General features: G+C 43.5%; 1 protein-coding gene across 2 annotated transcripts in view; it reads right to left on the bottom strand.

Annotated features, from left to right (window-relative positions):
* fto (FTO alpha-ketoglutarate dependent dioxygenase) overlaps positions 1-17313 on the bottom strand; it is a 136848-nt gene that overhangs the window by 56748 nt on the left and 62787 nt on the right. For both annotated transcript variants that reach the window (XM_034680706.1, XM_034680705.1), the window contains exon 8: positions 12561-12685. In XM_034680706.1, the coding sequence (XP_034536597.1) occupies positions 12561-12685 (125 nt within the window). The remainder of the gene's footprint in view (positions 1-12560; positions 12686-17313) is intronic.

The raw sequence follows: 17313 nt of genomic DNA, 5'->3' as shown, positions 1-17313 counted from the left end.
AGGATGCACTGTGCTCCATGTCTGGGAATCAGTCACTCACTCGCATATAAAACCATTCACACCCCCAAAAACGCCCTACCACCCATCTCCCCCGTATAAAACTCAGCTGTCGGTGATTTACCCAGCGCACCCCACCTTGTATCCTCAGTCAGCTTCCTGTTCAGTTTAACCATTTACAAATCCTATTGTAACTCGGTCTATGTGTCTCTAACACACATGGACTAGCATAATGATGTTGTGCTTTAACCAGCGAGGATGACTTAAAGGGTTTGGTTAATCAGAAACAGTGTTTCCAAAAAGCTAGTAATGGTGTCAGGCTGTGTTCGGGTCCATCTATCTTTTCTTTTTTTCTACTGAGCCACCGGGCTGTTAACATCATCAGTAACTTGGCAAAGGTCAACAATGGGGAACTGGTCTTGGTTTTAGTGACTCAAAGGCAACAAAAAAGTATAGAAATGTGTCCTGTTAATTTCAAACTCAATTCTTTAAACCCTTAGATTTTATGAAACATGTGTATTCTTACTATATCTGCTATATTATCAAATGTATTGAATACTGCAGTTTTTTTTTGCACTGAAGCCAATGCTAATGCTCCTCTTTAACTGTAGTCGCTATATGTGTTTCAAACTTTTGGGTTTGTTTCTGAATAAATTCAAGATTTATTTAAGTGATAACTTTTTATTATCCCAGATTGTTTAAGTTCAGTGAATTTAGCCTTTCAGTTATGTATAGGGATGCAGACAGACAATTTAAAGGGATATCTCAGTTTTTTTGAAGTGGGGTCGTATGAGTTACACTACACTATTGATCCTGCTAGCCACAATGAGTGCCGGTAAGCTCTTCCCCTCTAATGAGAAAATTCCCAGAGGACCGGCAGGTAAGCTAGGCTACAATTCTCTGTGGACTGGGCCTCCTATTTCACGTAATTTTGCTAAAGTTGAGAAAAAGACAGATACCGCTACTTGATCCTGCTACGTGCTTGTTGATCCAAACAGCTGATCAGCGTGTATCTGTGCTCATGCAGCGGAAGAACACCGGGCTGCGAGGTGCGGCCGAAAATAGTGCCAAAACAAAGGGGGTTTCTGACGGCAAGCTGAATAGCTCAATTTTTTTCTACTGGTGCATGCATTTGCACCGTGATGAGTTCCTGGGCCAAATTTTCTCAACTTTAGCAAAATTACGTGAAATAGGAGGCCCCGTCAGCAGAGAAAATAGCCTAGCTTCCCTGCCGATCCTCACTGGAAGAGCTCACTGGCACGCATTGTGGCTAGCAGGAGCAATAGTGTACTGTAACTGTAACTCATACGACCCCACTTCAAAAAAACTGAAACATCCCTTTAAGATAAATAAACCGCATTTTGTACATCATTTTTTGTCTTCTTTTCCTTCCTGTTTATCATCTCACATCCCCTTCTCAAGTTGGGGACCAGTGACTTAGCTTATCGTGAGGCAATAACGACATGTAATAACCTTGAGATAAAAATGAATGTTAATGCCTTTTTTTTCATTTAGCTCTGATTCGAACATGGAGTCTTTCCCCACAAACAGTCACTGGCAGAACTGCAATCACAGCGTCACCGATAACAAGAACATAATTCTTTGTGGTAGCAGAAAGCTGACAACATTTGTATCATGACCTCTTTTTTTGGAAAAGCTCCCTGTATCATCACTAGATAGACCTATCACACATCATCAGTTTGTTAATGAGAAGAGCCCAGGCAGCGGCGCTCACAGATGCCTATCGAGGGCAGAAAACAAAAAGAGAATGTAAGTAAATATGGACTGTAATTAGTATGACAAGGTTGAAAAAAGAGATAACACACCGCAGCAGCCCAAAGGCCTTCCCTTTCACACATGCACATGCACATGTACGCTTCCACATGCACAGGACACGCACACACAGGCACAAATCAAATGTTTTAATCAGCTTGCTACAGCACATAATGAGGATCCACTAAGCCCCAGCTATCAGCTGCCATCGGCCACTTACTTGTGCCTTCAAAGAGCTGATTTTTCACTTCTACAACCAGCTTAACACAGTAGTTATCAAGAGCGAACACAGTCTGCGCGTGTGCAATAAAACCTAGATGTGTAAGTGAAGTTAAAGCAACTGATATATTTGAAGTTAAGCAAAGGAAGCAATTACGTACAAGTGGACAAGACAGTGCAGCCTATGGGGAAAATATATGGGAGCTGAATACATCCTATTTGTCACCGATGTAATTTACTGCATGGGAGTTATGAAGAATAGTTGCTTAAGGTCAGGGGTGGAAATAGGATGGCAGCGTATGATATGACACGCCACAGCCCATAAATCAGACGAAACAAGCCTGACCTTACATACCTTGCACTCACTCCGAAACCAACAGATACTGTATCAGATTTACCTCTCGCCTTGAGTGCAAACACCTTGTGAAGCAGTGTGCACCTGGCCGAGCCACACCTGCTGCATAGCACAAGGCAATTACATGAATCAGTCAAGTTGGTTACAGCTAGACTAGTTTCCACAGCACTGAAAGGTATGTCAGAGTTCTTTCCCAACCATCCAGGTGTGTGTGTGTGTGGATGTGTGTGTGGATGTGTGTGTGTGTGAGGTGTACGTGTGGAGATGCACGTCTGCAGGTGGGCCTCCTGGTGCAGTTTTTGGCCTCTTGGCATTGCTCTGACCTCTGTGAGGTAGACTCACAGCTCCAGCCCTCCAGCTGGAGGAGTGATGACCTGAGCACTAAACAAACTGTGAGGCTCGTCCTCCTGTCCTTGTCTCCTTCCTGCCTGCTTGCCTGCTGCAGTGTGTCCTGATTGGGGGACATGCAGAGCTGGGTCAGGCGACGTGAAGATATTACACTTAATGAATCTGTGTCCTCCTTCAAATCACTTCTTAAAAGTCAATATGTTGAACTTGATTTACTTTGAAGCTGCAAGGTTTTTGGAGAGGTTTGTTTTATAATTTTTTTAATATTGTCAACATTCTTAAATTTTTAAATATTGCATAAATGTTTATCTACGCTTCAGCTATATCAATATTAGTGCTCTTGGTTTATATTTACATACATGTAAAGTAACAATAGATAAAATAATCTTAATTTTTCCTATATCATCGAATGTAAGGTGTCCAATCCATGCCAAAGCTATCGTGTCTGTCAAACCCAAAGCAAGCTAACTTTAGCCTCTGTAGCAATACCCTGCGCAGCCTGCTGTAAAATAAATGACGTTGTTAGCTGAAGTCTCGCAGGTGAAATGTGCTGCTGCTACAATTATTCTAATGCCAGCATGCCAGAATGCCAGTGCTACCAAATGCTGCTGTCAACCCAGGGGTTTAATTAGTTTGGCACGTGTGCCACTTATAATCACCTGCCATTACCAGTTCTGGCTGCATCTGCTTACACGTCTGTCAGTGCCGAGCAGGCTGTGTACGGGGGTATTGGTTTGTGGGGGGAGTCAAATAGTAGGTTATAGTGTGTATATTTAACCAACAGTAAGAGTCATGGAATAATCTTAACTCTTTACACAAAGAGTTCATTGGCACTTGTTCCTTGATGTTCCTATACTAACGTACACCTTTTACTGTGAGGGACAGGATTGAATCACAGGTCTTTCTTTAAGGTGTATGCTAAAGATCTTTAGTTAGAGTAGAGCCACACAATGTTATATGGAGCCACAACAGTTGTAAAGGTAGTACTGAATTGTCAGCAGTCCGTCTGTGCAGATGCCGTGTGAAAGCAGAGGGGAGCAGGGCTTCGTAGTGTCAAACTGCATTGTGAATAGAGCTACACCTCAGGCTGAATACATCACATTGTGATTTCATGAGAGCTGCAAGAGGGGGGAAGAAGGAAAAAACTTCAGGGCGGCTAGTGAATCTCGACCCAAAACAGGAGAAATGGAAGTTAAAAGTGAATCGTTCACTCCCCCTGGCGTAGCAGTGGCTACCTCTGGGGCTGAGGGTAGAATGAGGAGGAGGAGGAGGAGGAACAGGAGGAGAAGAGGAGCCCCCTGGCTCTCATGGTCATGTGATGGCTGAGCTCAGTATCTGAAGGATGGACCTCAGGCTGTGTATTTAGCTATTAGGTCATTAGCTCAAGTGTATGTGTGTGCATGTGTGTGTAACTTAAGTGCCGTCTGCATGCAGAGGAATACATGCACACATTCCCACAGACAGAGAAGCATCTCAGTTCTTGGGATTTACCTATGTCTGCTGCAACACAATGGCTCTAACTATCCCTATTCTTTGCTGAAAGTTCCCATTTAGCACTTAAACAAGGCTTCAATATTGTGCCGCCTCAAAAACATCTGTCGGGGACTTGTGTGGCTACACTAATTACAAATATCTGCAGTAATCCGGCGCCGATAAGAGAGTCATTACTCCAACAGACATTTATCACTGTGGGATTGATGACCCATTTCAGAGGCTGCCTTTGTACAGGGAAGTGAAATCGCTGATATCCCTTTTATCCTACATCGCTGCTGAAGCCATCCATTCGTCAGGAGGCAAGCTAGTTAGAATTGTAATTAACAGCTATGGACTTTGGCCCTAATAGAATTTTTGCAGGAAACTGCAGATTGACACAGGAGGGGATGAGGGGGGAGTTTTTCCGTGTATTGCTTTTCTTACTAATTGCCACTTGGAGTGGCTGTCTGTTGAGAGGAGCCGCACTGCATTCTGACAAGAAAGTGCCACAGCAGCACTCCAGTATCTCCAAATGCAAAAATGTCTGTTCATTTGTAAATATGTAAGCATAATGATAAGTGATGTGCATGCACAGGCACATTGCAATAATCTGTCACAGACACCAACACACATTTGTAGGTCAAATATAAAATATGCACCTCCCTGCTCAGGTACACAAGTTATGGGTTTCCTCTGACTCTTTTCAGTCTCAAACACACTTGCACACCCACCAACGCACTCACACAGACACACACAGACACAGGGAAGCAGCAGATGATCACAGTAGGTAAGGACTAAAGGTCTGGCCACCTGCCGGCCGCGTCCCGTCTCTGTAGCGGTAATGAACAGAGACAGCTTGGGGACCGCCCTGTGAGCTTGTCCCCCCTCCTAGCCTCCCTGCTTCGGGGCAGAGCTGGGGGCCCTCGGGTGACAGGGACGCCAGAGATGTTCCACACACTGACAGGCAGGTCTTACCTGGCCAACCCGCTTGTACACACTGGCGCAGTGACGCACACATGAACACACAGGGACAAATGTGGAGATGCACAAAGACTGGCATGGTTTTGTGACATACAAACGTGCACACTGTGAGCGTTTCACACGTGTTCATGTATCTACGCGTATGCACAAGCTGAAGAACTTACCCCACACACATAACACGCAAACGCTGACCCGGTGTAATTCCTCCAGCACACGGCTGGTGACAGGAGCAGCTGCGTCCGCTACGGCAGACAGATGAAATTTTCATAACTATCTCCTCCAACTTCCATCCTCACCTTCAGGATAATTTATGACCTGCCTGCCAGCCTTGAAGAGACAATATGCTTGATATGAAATGAAGTGTTCCAGCGGTGTAGGTTATAATTAACAGAGGAGGGGAGGAAGATGTGTGTAGAGTGGAAAGAGTGTAGGTGTAGGGCAGAGGGGTTTCCAGGTGGAGTAGTTGTGGTACATGGGTGGAGAAAAAAGGGAAATGCTGTACTTGTGTTGTTATGTTATGTGCATGTGTTTTAACATGAAATATATACCTGTAGTTTGGTTTGGTAGAAATAAGATTTTGGCATTTTCTGAACACAGAAATGTTTCACCTCCAAATAAGTATCTGTAAAATCAACCCAAAATAGAATTATTATTGGGGAAACTAACATCTAATGTACATCAATTCGGAATTTGAAATGAGGCCTACACAAAGAACAGTGTACATACTTCTCTGTCTTGGTTCTTCTTGTGCTTACAATCTCACATGCTCGTACACAGTTTCAACTGTACCACATTTAAGTATAGAAGTGTCTAAAATTAGCACAGTTTCAACTTAATGTTTTAAAGAGAATTACAATCCAACCAAGAACAAACATGGTTTAGATGAGACAACTTGTAATGACAGTGTTCTGAGTGAGCACACCCTCAACCGACCCATAATGCCATGTTCATGCTGTTTGTTTCACATGCCTGCCACACATCCTCACCCAATCATGCTCTATCAGCTCTCTGGGATGTTGGGTTTGACCAGAAAGAATGTCCTGGTTTTCCTGACTACCAGTAAAACAGGCCCAAACCCATAACACCCCCCCAGTCCCCTCCTATTGCTTACCACATTGTCTTTTCCAAACGCAAGTCTTGTTTCCATATTAAAAAAAGGCAGCGTTTTATGGGCAACTGTCTCTGCAACAAGTGTGTTTAAACGTCTGTGGGACTTTTAATGACATTTTTAACTCTCTCTTTCTCCCTTTCTGTGCCACATTTTATTGCCAAGTGCTTACTGCAAAATGCATAATTATGAAATGACTGTTTCCATTAAAACCTGCAAGCAATTGAGGATAAGCAGAACAACGTACAAAGAGAGAGTGTGATACTGATTCCTGCCAGTTGTTGAGGTTTCATTCCCACGCTTAGCCACAGAACGAGAGAAAATCGGCACTCAAACAGCTAATGTGCTGACTGGTTTGAGAAGCAGGCAAGACAGAGGTAAGTCGATATTTACACGGTTGAACTTGTTTGTGCAGTGAGCAGGAGGCACAAAAATAGGATCACCCGTCATCTGGTAAGTACATTCTTTGGAGAATAAGACCTTCCCTAAAGTACCTTCCAGCCTGGGAGCTAACTAAGATGGGAAGACAATTGCTATAGCAACAGCAGCTGTGAGGTTCTGCTGAGGTCAGGACATGTCATGCATAACTGACTGATTGCTAAACAGGGGCGGTTGCATGAAAGAGGAATTCATAATTTACTATCAGACGCACACAAACACACACCTCTCAAACACCCAGGCCACAGGCGAACTTGCTGCACGCATGTAACCGGTCTAAGGGACCACACAGACATGTTTTAGATAAAGACAGACAAATTAGACGACAGCGTCTTAGGCAAACCACTGCGCTTGCGCTAATTACAGGCTGGCGGACGATGAAAGAGACAGATGACATGTACTTATTTGTTTTCTCCTCCAGTGCCCTGAACCAAGTAAACACAGCGATTGCAGATGACGGCTTAAGTAGGTGGTACGAAGAAAAATACATGCAGACAACACAGATAGAGAAAATGGTTGTGGGATGAGAGTTCCGCCCACCACACACACACACAGGTGTTTGCCCACCACTGTAGCAGGCAAACCCCTGAGGTAAAGAGAGACAAGGGCGCAGCCAGCAAAACTTTTGGCTTGCAACTCATGCCAAGCAAAACAGAATGAGCTAGCTGTGTCTGTTCTGCTTGCTAAACAGGACTGCTGTTGTTGGGGGTGATGTAGAGGCAAATGTGGGGCTGCTGTTAGGGAGATCTGATTGACCTGTCACGTTGGGTCGAAACATACATCATGCAGGCCTGGTTGACAACATGCCCAGACCAACCTCTGCCAACCGCAACCTTGTTTTTTTGGATGCCAGCTCCTACCACTGCGACCATTGCTAAGAAAACGTATCTATAAACAGATTCATGTCGTGATCAGTTTGCTGTATCCAACAAATCCTGTTTCCCAAACCCATTCATGTGATGACCAATCAGAGCCATGCTATAAGTTATCATCACGAGTTAACTGGGGTTTCTTTGTATAAAATGACAAATAAGGAAATGTTTTGGACCCCAAAAGTGACCCGGAAAGGTGGGAGTTGGATAAATATATCCCCAGCAGCAAAGAGCAGAGCAGGGCATTTCTGTTTAGTAAATGTAACATGTATTGCGCTCTAGGAGATTCATCAACCGATGACGTCACGATATGAGCAAACCAGCCTGCAGTCTCATCCTGAGATGACTCCGACAAACGTCTACCTCGCACTTTGAAACTTTGCCAGTGTTTGGTATTGATTTGATCCAACATCTCCTTTATGACGTGTAAACACATGACAATTTCAAGTGGAAATTTGTGACTCATAAGGCATTGAGTGTACAAAGAAAAGGTGCTGTTAATGGCACGATGGTATTCCCTGCAATATGGCAACTCAATTTCTAAGGCCTTAAGGAAGTCATTGGTCACAGCACACAAAGCTGTGGTCCGTTTATCTCTATTTAGGACTCGGCACTGACATCATTTTCAACTCCCATCTGGGCTAAGGGACCACCATTGTCTCCTAACTCCCCGTCCCTCCCAACTTGAGGAATTGAGGCGGGATCTGTCAGAGACAACACAAAAGAAATGTCACCAGTCCTGGAATGAAGTTCCAGCCAATGAGGGCCTCTCTCCTCCCTTTTTCCTCCGTCTCTGTGCATCTCCATAGGGGTGCAACTGGTCGCTGACATCACTGGGGAGAGGTCATCCCTGGCTGGGCACAGCTCCGGCTCCTTGGCCCCATACTGGCCCTCAGTGACCCTTGATTTCGATGACAGACTGGACCTTTTGTGTAGCTTTGCCTTGTCCAGGTGAGGACACGGAAGGATGACAATGGCAGGAAACATAAAGGCGATGGAGGCTTGGAGACAGCCTGTAGGTCGTAGGTCAAGCTGGACAGTTGAGTGATGAGTGCAGCTGTGGACACGTGGACCTCCTTCTCTGTCCTTAAGCTGTGCTTGCCATGTCAGCTGATGTTGCCATTGTCTTGTATAAAGACCTCACTTACTCTCAACAACTTGTAGAAGGTAATAAACACAGGCAACAGATGTACTGTGCCACGGATCAGAGTGTAGAGCTATTATAGTTACATCCAAACCTGTGCAGTGTGGGACATCTTTTTTATATTCAGTTGGTGACTTGAATGCAATTAGATTATAAGATAACATTTGCATATATATCAGAAAAAAATATGAATTATATATTTGATGCATTCCCATCTCTGGGTCCAGTTGTCAAAAAACTGAAAAAGTTTCACTCTTCTGAGGAACAGTCTTTTTTGCACACCATTTTTTCTTCCCATTATCAAGAGGTAGGACTGTGACACGAACAAGAAATGACTTACCAACCTTTTTGTGTATAACAACTCAACGCAATTAAACAATAGACATTTAAGTGCCCTAACCATATCCATTCACACGTCCCAAGCTGTCCAACTAATTCTGCCGCCAAAGGTCAATGGCTGCCTGCTCTCCTATCAGCACACATTGAGAGATGTGAAGACTGGGTTTGCCCGGTTATTCACAAACCCTGGTTTGGGTCATAAACACCTCCGCCTGTTTCCCCACGTCTTTTCTCCTCCACAGAGGTGAGTTGGGTATGCACTCTGTTAATCTTTCACTCAGGCCCGCTTGCTTTTACTCTAGCTTTCTGCAGAACAGAGGCGGGGACTGAAAGAGGGGTAGTAAAGGACGAGAATGGATAAAAGAGCAGGAAGAAAAAGCCATAGAGAGGGCCAGATGGGCACCTTCACAGTCCATTTATCAAACCCAATGTGGCCCTCCCCTCCCCTCCCCGCTGCTCTCATGTCCTAAACCCCCATGTAATTCTGTAATGATTTTCATTATCATATAATGACCTTACAAAGCCTACAGCAGTTTGCATGGTCAGTACAAAACTCGCAGCTGTTCCCTTCAGTGTTAGCTCGCTGGCTGTGACAAAGCTTTTTTGTGTTTTGTTCTGTTGGTCAAAGCAGTGACCTCTAGGCTCTGAGAGGTCAGCATGAGGTCACCTCATATAGGAGGTTCAAAAGTAGGTATACTGTAACCACACAGACACAAACTAGATCACTCTAGGCTTTTTTCAAAATTCCAAAACAAAGCAAAGAATTTAATTTGGCATAGGCACACTTCCAAAGTTGGACAAACAACAAATCTTTCTTTACTTGAATTTCCTTCAATCTGAAGCGAAATCTATGCATTTGCAAAACCTAATAATCTCAGCCCCAAGTGTTTTGAATCTGTATAGTTCTCTTGAAACTGAAAGTGCCATTTCCTACCCTAATAGGCCTGTTCCCTGGAGCTTGTCCCTTGCTCTTAAATCTGCACTTCCTGTGTGGCATACACAACTGCTCTGCTTCGGTAGAGTCACCCACCCACATAATAATCCATCTATTTCGAAGGCAAACTCATGGGGCATTTACCAAAGGGACACGGAGGCTAGCATCTATCAAAGAATTCTCCATGTGCATCTGGAAAACCCAGTTACCAGAAAAGCTCATAAGAATAAAAAAGCTCTCATAACTTCATTGGCACACAGTGAATGAATGGACTGCATCTGCTAGCCGGCAAGCCCAGACATCACTCACTCTGAGTGCCTATAAGTCACTTGTGAAGAACCTATGGTCACCAGGTCCAATTTCTCTTCTTCCCCTTCTTGCAAGTGCTAAAAATGCCCTGGAGGCAGAAAATGGCAGCTAGCAGGCCCTCGTTCCATCGCACAGAGTACTGCTTTAACTGGTGTTTAAGAAACAAAAGTCAGCGAGAAACTTAATCAATCAGTGCTGGTTGTTTATGTTTATGTGCCTCTAGCAAGAGTCATCAATCATGCTTCTTTCTCCCTTTTTTTTCATCCTTTTGCAAGAATTATGTGCTGAATGGAAACCATGGAAACAAAGGGCAGTGTTATGATAAAAGCCTGCCTGTTGCATATTGTGTGAAAACCTAATTAGGACGCCCAATTTGAAGAAAAGCAGCAGAATGAATCAGCAAATTAATTTCAGAAGTCCTCTTTTAGTTGGTGCTTTTATGAAAATAAATGAAGGTTAGAATACATCCGTCTGAAGTGAACTAAATTCTCTCATTCTGTTTGACTTTGTAATATAGCCTACTTTTTTCTTTAATTCAAACAGTTAATTTATCTCTTAGTAGTATGCATAAAGACATACAAACTCTTTCTTCCCTCACAAAGAAGTACAAGCCAATCCTTAACCCTCATCAGACACTGATCTGTAATCAGTACCAAAGCGCCCCACTTAACATTGCACATAGCGATGTGTTTAGTTTTGTGTAAATGAGATCTGTTGACAGCCACTTGACAAGATGACCCCTGGCTTTTTTGAAAGTGGGGGGGGGGTGGGACATTTAATGTGGAGTTCAAACATATTGTGTGGGTCGCTTACTCTCCTCCAAAACTAATCTAATCAGTCTTTCACTGCTGATAGAGTAAACGTCTGTCTGCCCTGCCGACAAGTACTGAGCATTTCCTGTCCTGGCTGTGATACTGGCTGTCGGGATGTTAGGGCGTGGAAGAGCTAAGTCTAGATAGGTGGTAACACTGCTGTGTGGGTGGTGAGGAAGCCGTGGTGGTGGGGGTATGGTGCTGATGTTAAGTTGGGGGGTGGTGGGATGGTTCCTAGTTTTCAGCACCTGCATCTGGAATGCACTATCAGAGTGGGCCCTACATCATAGTTGTGAGGTGGCAGGCGTTGACACAGCAAAGCAAGGTGTGTGGAAACAGGCTGTTTACAAGGCTCATCTGGGTGGAGCAGGGACTAAGGGTCAACTAGGGGGGAAAACTCAAAACAGAGGGGAGCAATGGAAACATCAGGGCAACAACACTGCAGGACATAAACATATCTCTTAGTGAATAGATGTTGCTTTCAGGAAATACTAGCCACTGGATTCTGCCTGTGGCACCTTTGCTTTGTAGGCTCTGGATCATGTCTGGTCCAAAGTTTGTGTGTTTGTGTGTGAGTGTGAGACACTGAGGTCAAACGTGTTGATTGAGACAATAAGCAGGGAGACATCTAGATCTAGTGCATACATGGATGCCAGTGTTCGTGTGTGTCCTCGCTAGAGCTAGAGAGAGAGTGACGGAGAGAAAGAACAGCTAAAATAACATTGTGCTGTGTGTGTTTGTGTGTGTGTGTGTGTGTGTGTGTGTGTGTGTGTGTGTGTGTGTGTGTGTGTGTGTGTGTGTGTGTGTGTGTGTGTGTGTGTGTCTGAGGCCCTCCATTATCTGAATGAATGGCCAGCATTCTAATCTGTGAGCTCTCCCTGCCCTTATCTGGAAGGAAGGAAGTGACTGGCCTTATCCAAGACACACGTGTCGTTGTGATAGCTGTGATAGCTGCCAGGCCCAAGGACCACAAACAAACAAAACCTACAGCACAGCATATCTGTGGAATTCACATCAGCTCTTGAAAAGGAAATGTCGTCAATGAACACTGAACGAAGGTAGGTTAACAGTGATTCATAATTACTTTGCTTGATGATGTGATCACAGTCATTGACCCTCAAAGTCTCAGCTGTTAGACTGAGGCTTACAAATGGGTGAAATGACCAATCAAGTTTGGCTGCAACTTATTTGTATGTTATGTAGAGTGTGTTTGTCAAACCACTGGCTGAGTGCTATTTTCATTAATGGAAGTTAGACAATCTGACTATAACACTAGATTAATACCAATTCCAATATTACACTGGATTGCAACTTTTTAATACTTTGTGATGGTGTTCCCATTTTGAATATAAGATAGTGTTCATGCTCAATGGAGTGACTTACCCGTCTCATGCATCTGTAAGAGATTCTTTTTCATGGACGAATGGAAAGAAGAAAGTTGGGTGTGAATTGTGTTACCTGTCTCTCCACGTCTGTCTTTGCTGGTGTCTGTCTGTCAAGGCAGCCAGCAGGGTTTCTGCCAGCTCTCTCCTTCCCTCCCCTTCTTGTTCCTCCTGTTCCACCGTAGCCAGGAAGAGCATCGTCTGCAAAAAACAGAAGAAGAAGAAAATTTTACTTAGTAAATAGGCGTGAAGACAAATTTGAGAAAAACATGGCCGCCAAGCTCATCTTAAGCCTATCTTTATTAACTGTGACTTCCATTTGCAACACAAAGAAAATTGTCCTCTCAAGACAGTGGCAACGGTTATATTTTTCACCGACTTCAACCTTACGTTGTACTCCTTCAACAATACGTCGCCCTATTTAAACTCCCCTCTGTATATTAAAATGCATAGACTCAAATATGAAGACTACCTGAAGAAATTCCCTCTGTCACTGAGCTTCTATCCTCAGTTCAGAAATTACTCAGCTCTGAGCCAAGACTCCATTATAACATCCCTGGGACGGCAACATACAGTAAGTCTAGTATAAAGTCAGTTTCACATCAGAGGATGGGCAAATTACACCCAATATTAGAGTGTGAGTCAATTAATCACGTCCTGCACAGCACAGTGTAATGTGTTAGTATCCCCCTGTTGAACATGAATTACAGGCCGGCTTAAAGTGTGACGTGGCACATCAGTGCTAATCTGAGACATCCTGGCAAACCTTCGCCTCCAAGTCCTCCGCAGCCTCTAAGCTGGTTGAGAGGGAGTCAAATGAAAAAGGATCTGGCAGCCCAAATTAAATGCAGTGCTGTCAGCCACAGTCAAATCCCTCTTTCTCCCTCTTCTTCTCTACCCTTCACAGACTCTCTCCCTCTCTGAATATCCTTAAATGTCTTCCCCCCTTCCTCCTGCTCCTCCCTGCCTCTGAGAAGTGATGGATCTGTAACTCTGACTGACTCTGACGTCTTGTTAAGAACAGTCTCTTCCTGTCACATCCACCAGTAAGGCGCGTTCATTTCTTCCCATTAACAGTCACTCGCCTCCCCAGTCATCCGACCCTCTTTTCAAAAAACCCACAATGTAAGGGAACCTTCATTTCTTCCCCTCTCCCTCTTTTTTAATCCCTTTCTGACAATCCACCTGTCTGTCTTACTTCATGTTAAGATAGGTTTGACTGTCTGTGTGTGTATTTCCAAAGGAGAGGAGTGTGATTTGTAGACAGGGTAATATGCTTACTTCCTCTATACCACACAGGACAGGTGTCAAAACATGTGGCGGTTTGTGACTGATTACACCTGACTCAGAGGAGACACCAAAGATTACAGTGACCAGGACACAGCAGTGCTGGCTATACTCCCTATGGAAACTGTACCATTCAGTTTAGATCAAACCCTGTCCTTTAGGGATGAGTGTCAGGATAAGAAAGTGCATTAAGACTGTATCATCATCTGAGCTGGTTGACATCATATTGCCATGCTGGCCATGTAGCACAGTGTCCTTGTTTCAGGCGAGCTATTGAAGAGAAAGTGATTTGTAGTTGGACTGAAACCTGCTCTGATGTGCTTATGAGCGTTCTTCAACTCTTTCTCAAGATGGCTTGGGCTTCAAATGAGTAACAAGAAAGGGCGACTGTGGCTCCGCGGTAGAGTCGGTTGTCTCTCAATTGAAAGGTTGGCAGTTCGATCCCACCACATGTCAGGTGCTCTTGGGAAAGACAATGAGTGACATAACCAGCAGTATATGACTACATCTGATCAGGATTGGTTAACACTGATGGATACTTTACATAGTAGCCCCCTGCCATCAGTGAACGGATGTGTAAGTGCAGTGGGTGAATGGAATGGAATATGGCTTTGAGAGGTCAAAAGACTAAAAGGGTATAAAGGTCGGTCCTTTAAAAGATTTTTTTGTAGGGCTGTCAATGATTTTTTTTAAAACTGAGATTAATTGCCGAACATCAGTAGTTCACTGTGATTTGTGTTATGAAATTCTTGGAATTTTCAAAGTTGGAAACTTTCCATGGGAATAAATGGGAATAAACCAGGAATTTACTAAATTGAAGGTTGGCTCTTAATAGGGAACTTAAATATAGTTGGGGAAAATATATTTTAGCATAATCCTGACTAAAACAACCAGATTCCATGCAAGTACAGTCGAATATATATGCTATTCCTTAATCACATGCACATAACACACTGCTTACTGCAGGGATATTGAGACCACGCCCCTACATGCACTGTGCATTCCTCCATCACATGCACAGATGATTTCTATTTTGGATGGATGTCTGTTTATAACAAAACAAACACTTATGCTTGGATATGATACCTGTCCATTACTCTCACTCAATTCCCATAACTTCCCATAATTCCCATGGAAAGTTTCCAATTTGGAATATTTCCAAAATTCCCCAGCTTAACTTCCATTGAAATTTACTGGAAACTTTCCGGAAATTTACTGGAAATGTCCCACTCCTTTGCAACCCTAACTGTGATTAACCATATTATTAATTGCATGTTTAAAATCCCATTTTTTTAAGTTTAAAACAGTTTTTCTGTTCTAAATAAACAATTCTGCTTTCACAAATTACGACTAGGGTCTTCATTTGGGAATCAAATGAGTACAATGAAATACACATTATGACTTCTAGTGTTTCATCCACAGGTCTGTGGTGATTCATACACTAAGAAATTATACTCTTAGGCTCTTGTGATGCAGTTGCATGATGATATAAGTTTGTTTAGCTGCTCCTGTATGCTTAGCTTTTAGGTTGCGGCTCAAACTCTAAGTGCTTCTGTGATATTGAAATCAGTTTGACACAAAGTGCATAATATCTTTGACTTGTCAACTAAGCTGTCTTGTAGTTTTTAAGGTAATGTGTCAGTCAAAAGTGTAGTGGTGTTGTCATTTTCCATCACTGCAGCAGGGGGAAGCAGGAAGACACTGCAGCGTCTCAACTATAATGTGCCAAAAGGATCAAATTGCACGCTATTAAAAAAAAGACACTTCAGTGGATTAACGCTGGTAGCCCTTTTTTCTTTTATTTTTTTAATGACTGAATACAACTAGTCATAACTACATAATGCACTTACTAATGAACTGAAACATATCATTAACAGCTTCACATCATGACCTTTTTGGGCTCTACTGCCAATAAATTGATGGACACAACAAATATATGTTGCAATACCATATGTCTGTTAAGTTTCCTGACTACACTTGAGTATCAGCCAACACTAAGTACCACTATTACCATTGGTTCAGTGAACTGGCATAGTGACTGATACCTCAAACAACATTTTAGGTGGTTTCAGAGGCTGAAACCGATAACTATATCTGCTGGCTGTATTAGTATTGGAACAACTCCATCAAAATCTTTAAGAACGTTTAAGTCTGATCTAAACATAATGACAGTCACTAACAAAGACCCTTACATGTCACAACATGTTAAAGTCTGCCACCTTTCCATCAAACAATTAAACACTGTGGAGACATCTTCTGCTTGAGTGTGTACATTTGAGGGTGTGTATGTGAAAGCCTCTGGTTATATTTGCTCTTGGATACTGTGTGTAAGTATAGGTGTGCCTCTGATAATGTGAATGTGTTTCCAAACCCTCTACCCACTGAAGTGTTGCATGTGTGTGTTCTTCTGATCTTGTGTTTAGAAGACCCACTGCTGAAAGAGGCCTTCAGGTTTAGCCACAGGCTGATCCCCAGGCCATTTGGGCACCCCACAGGTTGTTTACTGGTCCAGCAAGACCACAGGCCTTTATCTCTGGGCCTGTGTTAGCACTAATCAGGCCACTCTTTCCGTCTATTTACCACTCGATGACAGTAGCTATCCTCAGCCCCCTCCTCTTCCAGTCTGATGCTGACCACAGATGTCCCCCTGACCCAAGCCACATCCCAAGGTGAACTAGAGGGCAAGGAGGATGTGACTCCTGCCTCCATTCCTGGTTTCCAGACCTCAAACTAAAACCTGTCTATTTTACAACAGATAGGGTTAAACATTTCCAGCCATGGCCGAGGCAGAGTAGGTAAACAAACATGTAGCTTGGCTCAGGTGATATTTTGGTTGGTGGAGAACTGGAGTGATGATAGTGTTCCAAGGAAAGCTGGCCAGAGGGCAGCCTGGGGCAGCTCACCAACACCTCCAGCCAGGGCTGTATCTTAACACCAACAAGCATCTGTCTATTCCGTCACATAACAACATGTCACTCATTCAACAAAGAATAACTGAGTGGATAGACTGTTTTGGTTGCATCACACAAAGCATTAAAGGTGTATATCCTTTAAGTCTTCACAGAATAGTTGTCATGGGTTATGTTATAGTTAAGAAGTGTTTAAAGGAAGTAAGGTTAAAAAAAGATGCATGCAGAACCAAAGGTTTACACTCCATAAAACAGAGCTACTAGCTGACCACCAGAGTGTCTAAGAAACTGTTAACACCCCATGAAAAGCCTTAGCTGACGTTAGACCAGGACTTTCAGGGGACCCAGAGCACTCTTAAGCTCACTGGCACTCTCTCATATAGGAAACCTTTTTTATGTCTGCAGGCCACAAAAAAAAAGTCAGAATTTACCTCCCTTACTATTTTAACAGATGGGGGGATTTACAGACTGGAATAGACCTTCCAAATGATGGGTGGGTGCCTGGCAAGGTAGGTGGTAAAAACAACTCTCACGTAACAACAAACATTCTCCAGGTTTTAGTTGGTGTTAATTTGCTACTAAGAGCACTTCGGTCTGTCAGACAGGGACCTCCACATCTTACGCCCTGCTTCT

The sequence above is a fragment of the Notolabrus celidotus genome, chromosome 3 (assembly GCF_009762535.1).
Source record: "Notolabrus celidotus isolate fNotCel1 chromosome 3, fNotCel1.pri, whole genome shotgun sequence".
In the NCBI taxonomy this organism is placed as follows: Eukaryota; Metazoa; Chordata; class Actinopteri; order Labriformes; family Labridae; genus Notolabrus; species Notolabrus celidotus.
Note: the sequence above shows the minus strand (reverse complement) of the source record. Positions and strands in the feature narration are given on the sequence as shown.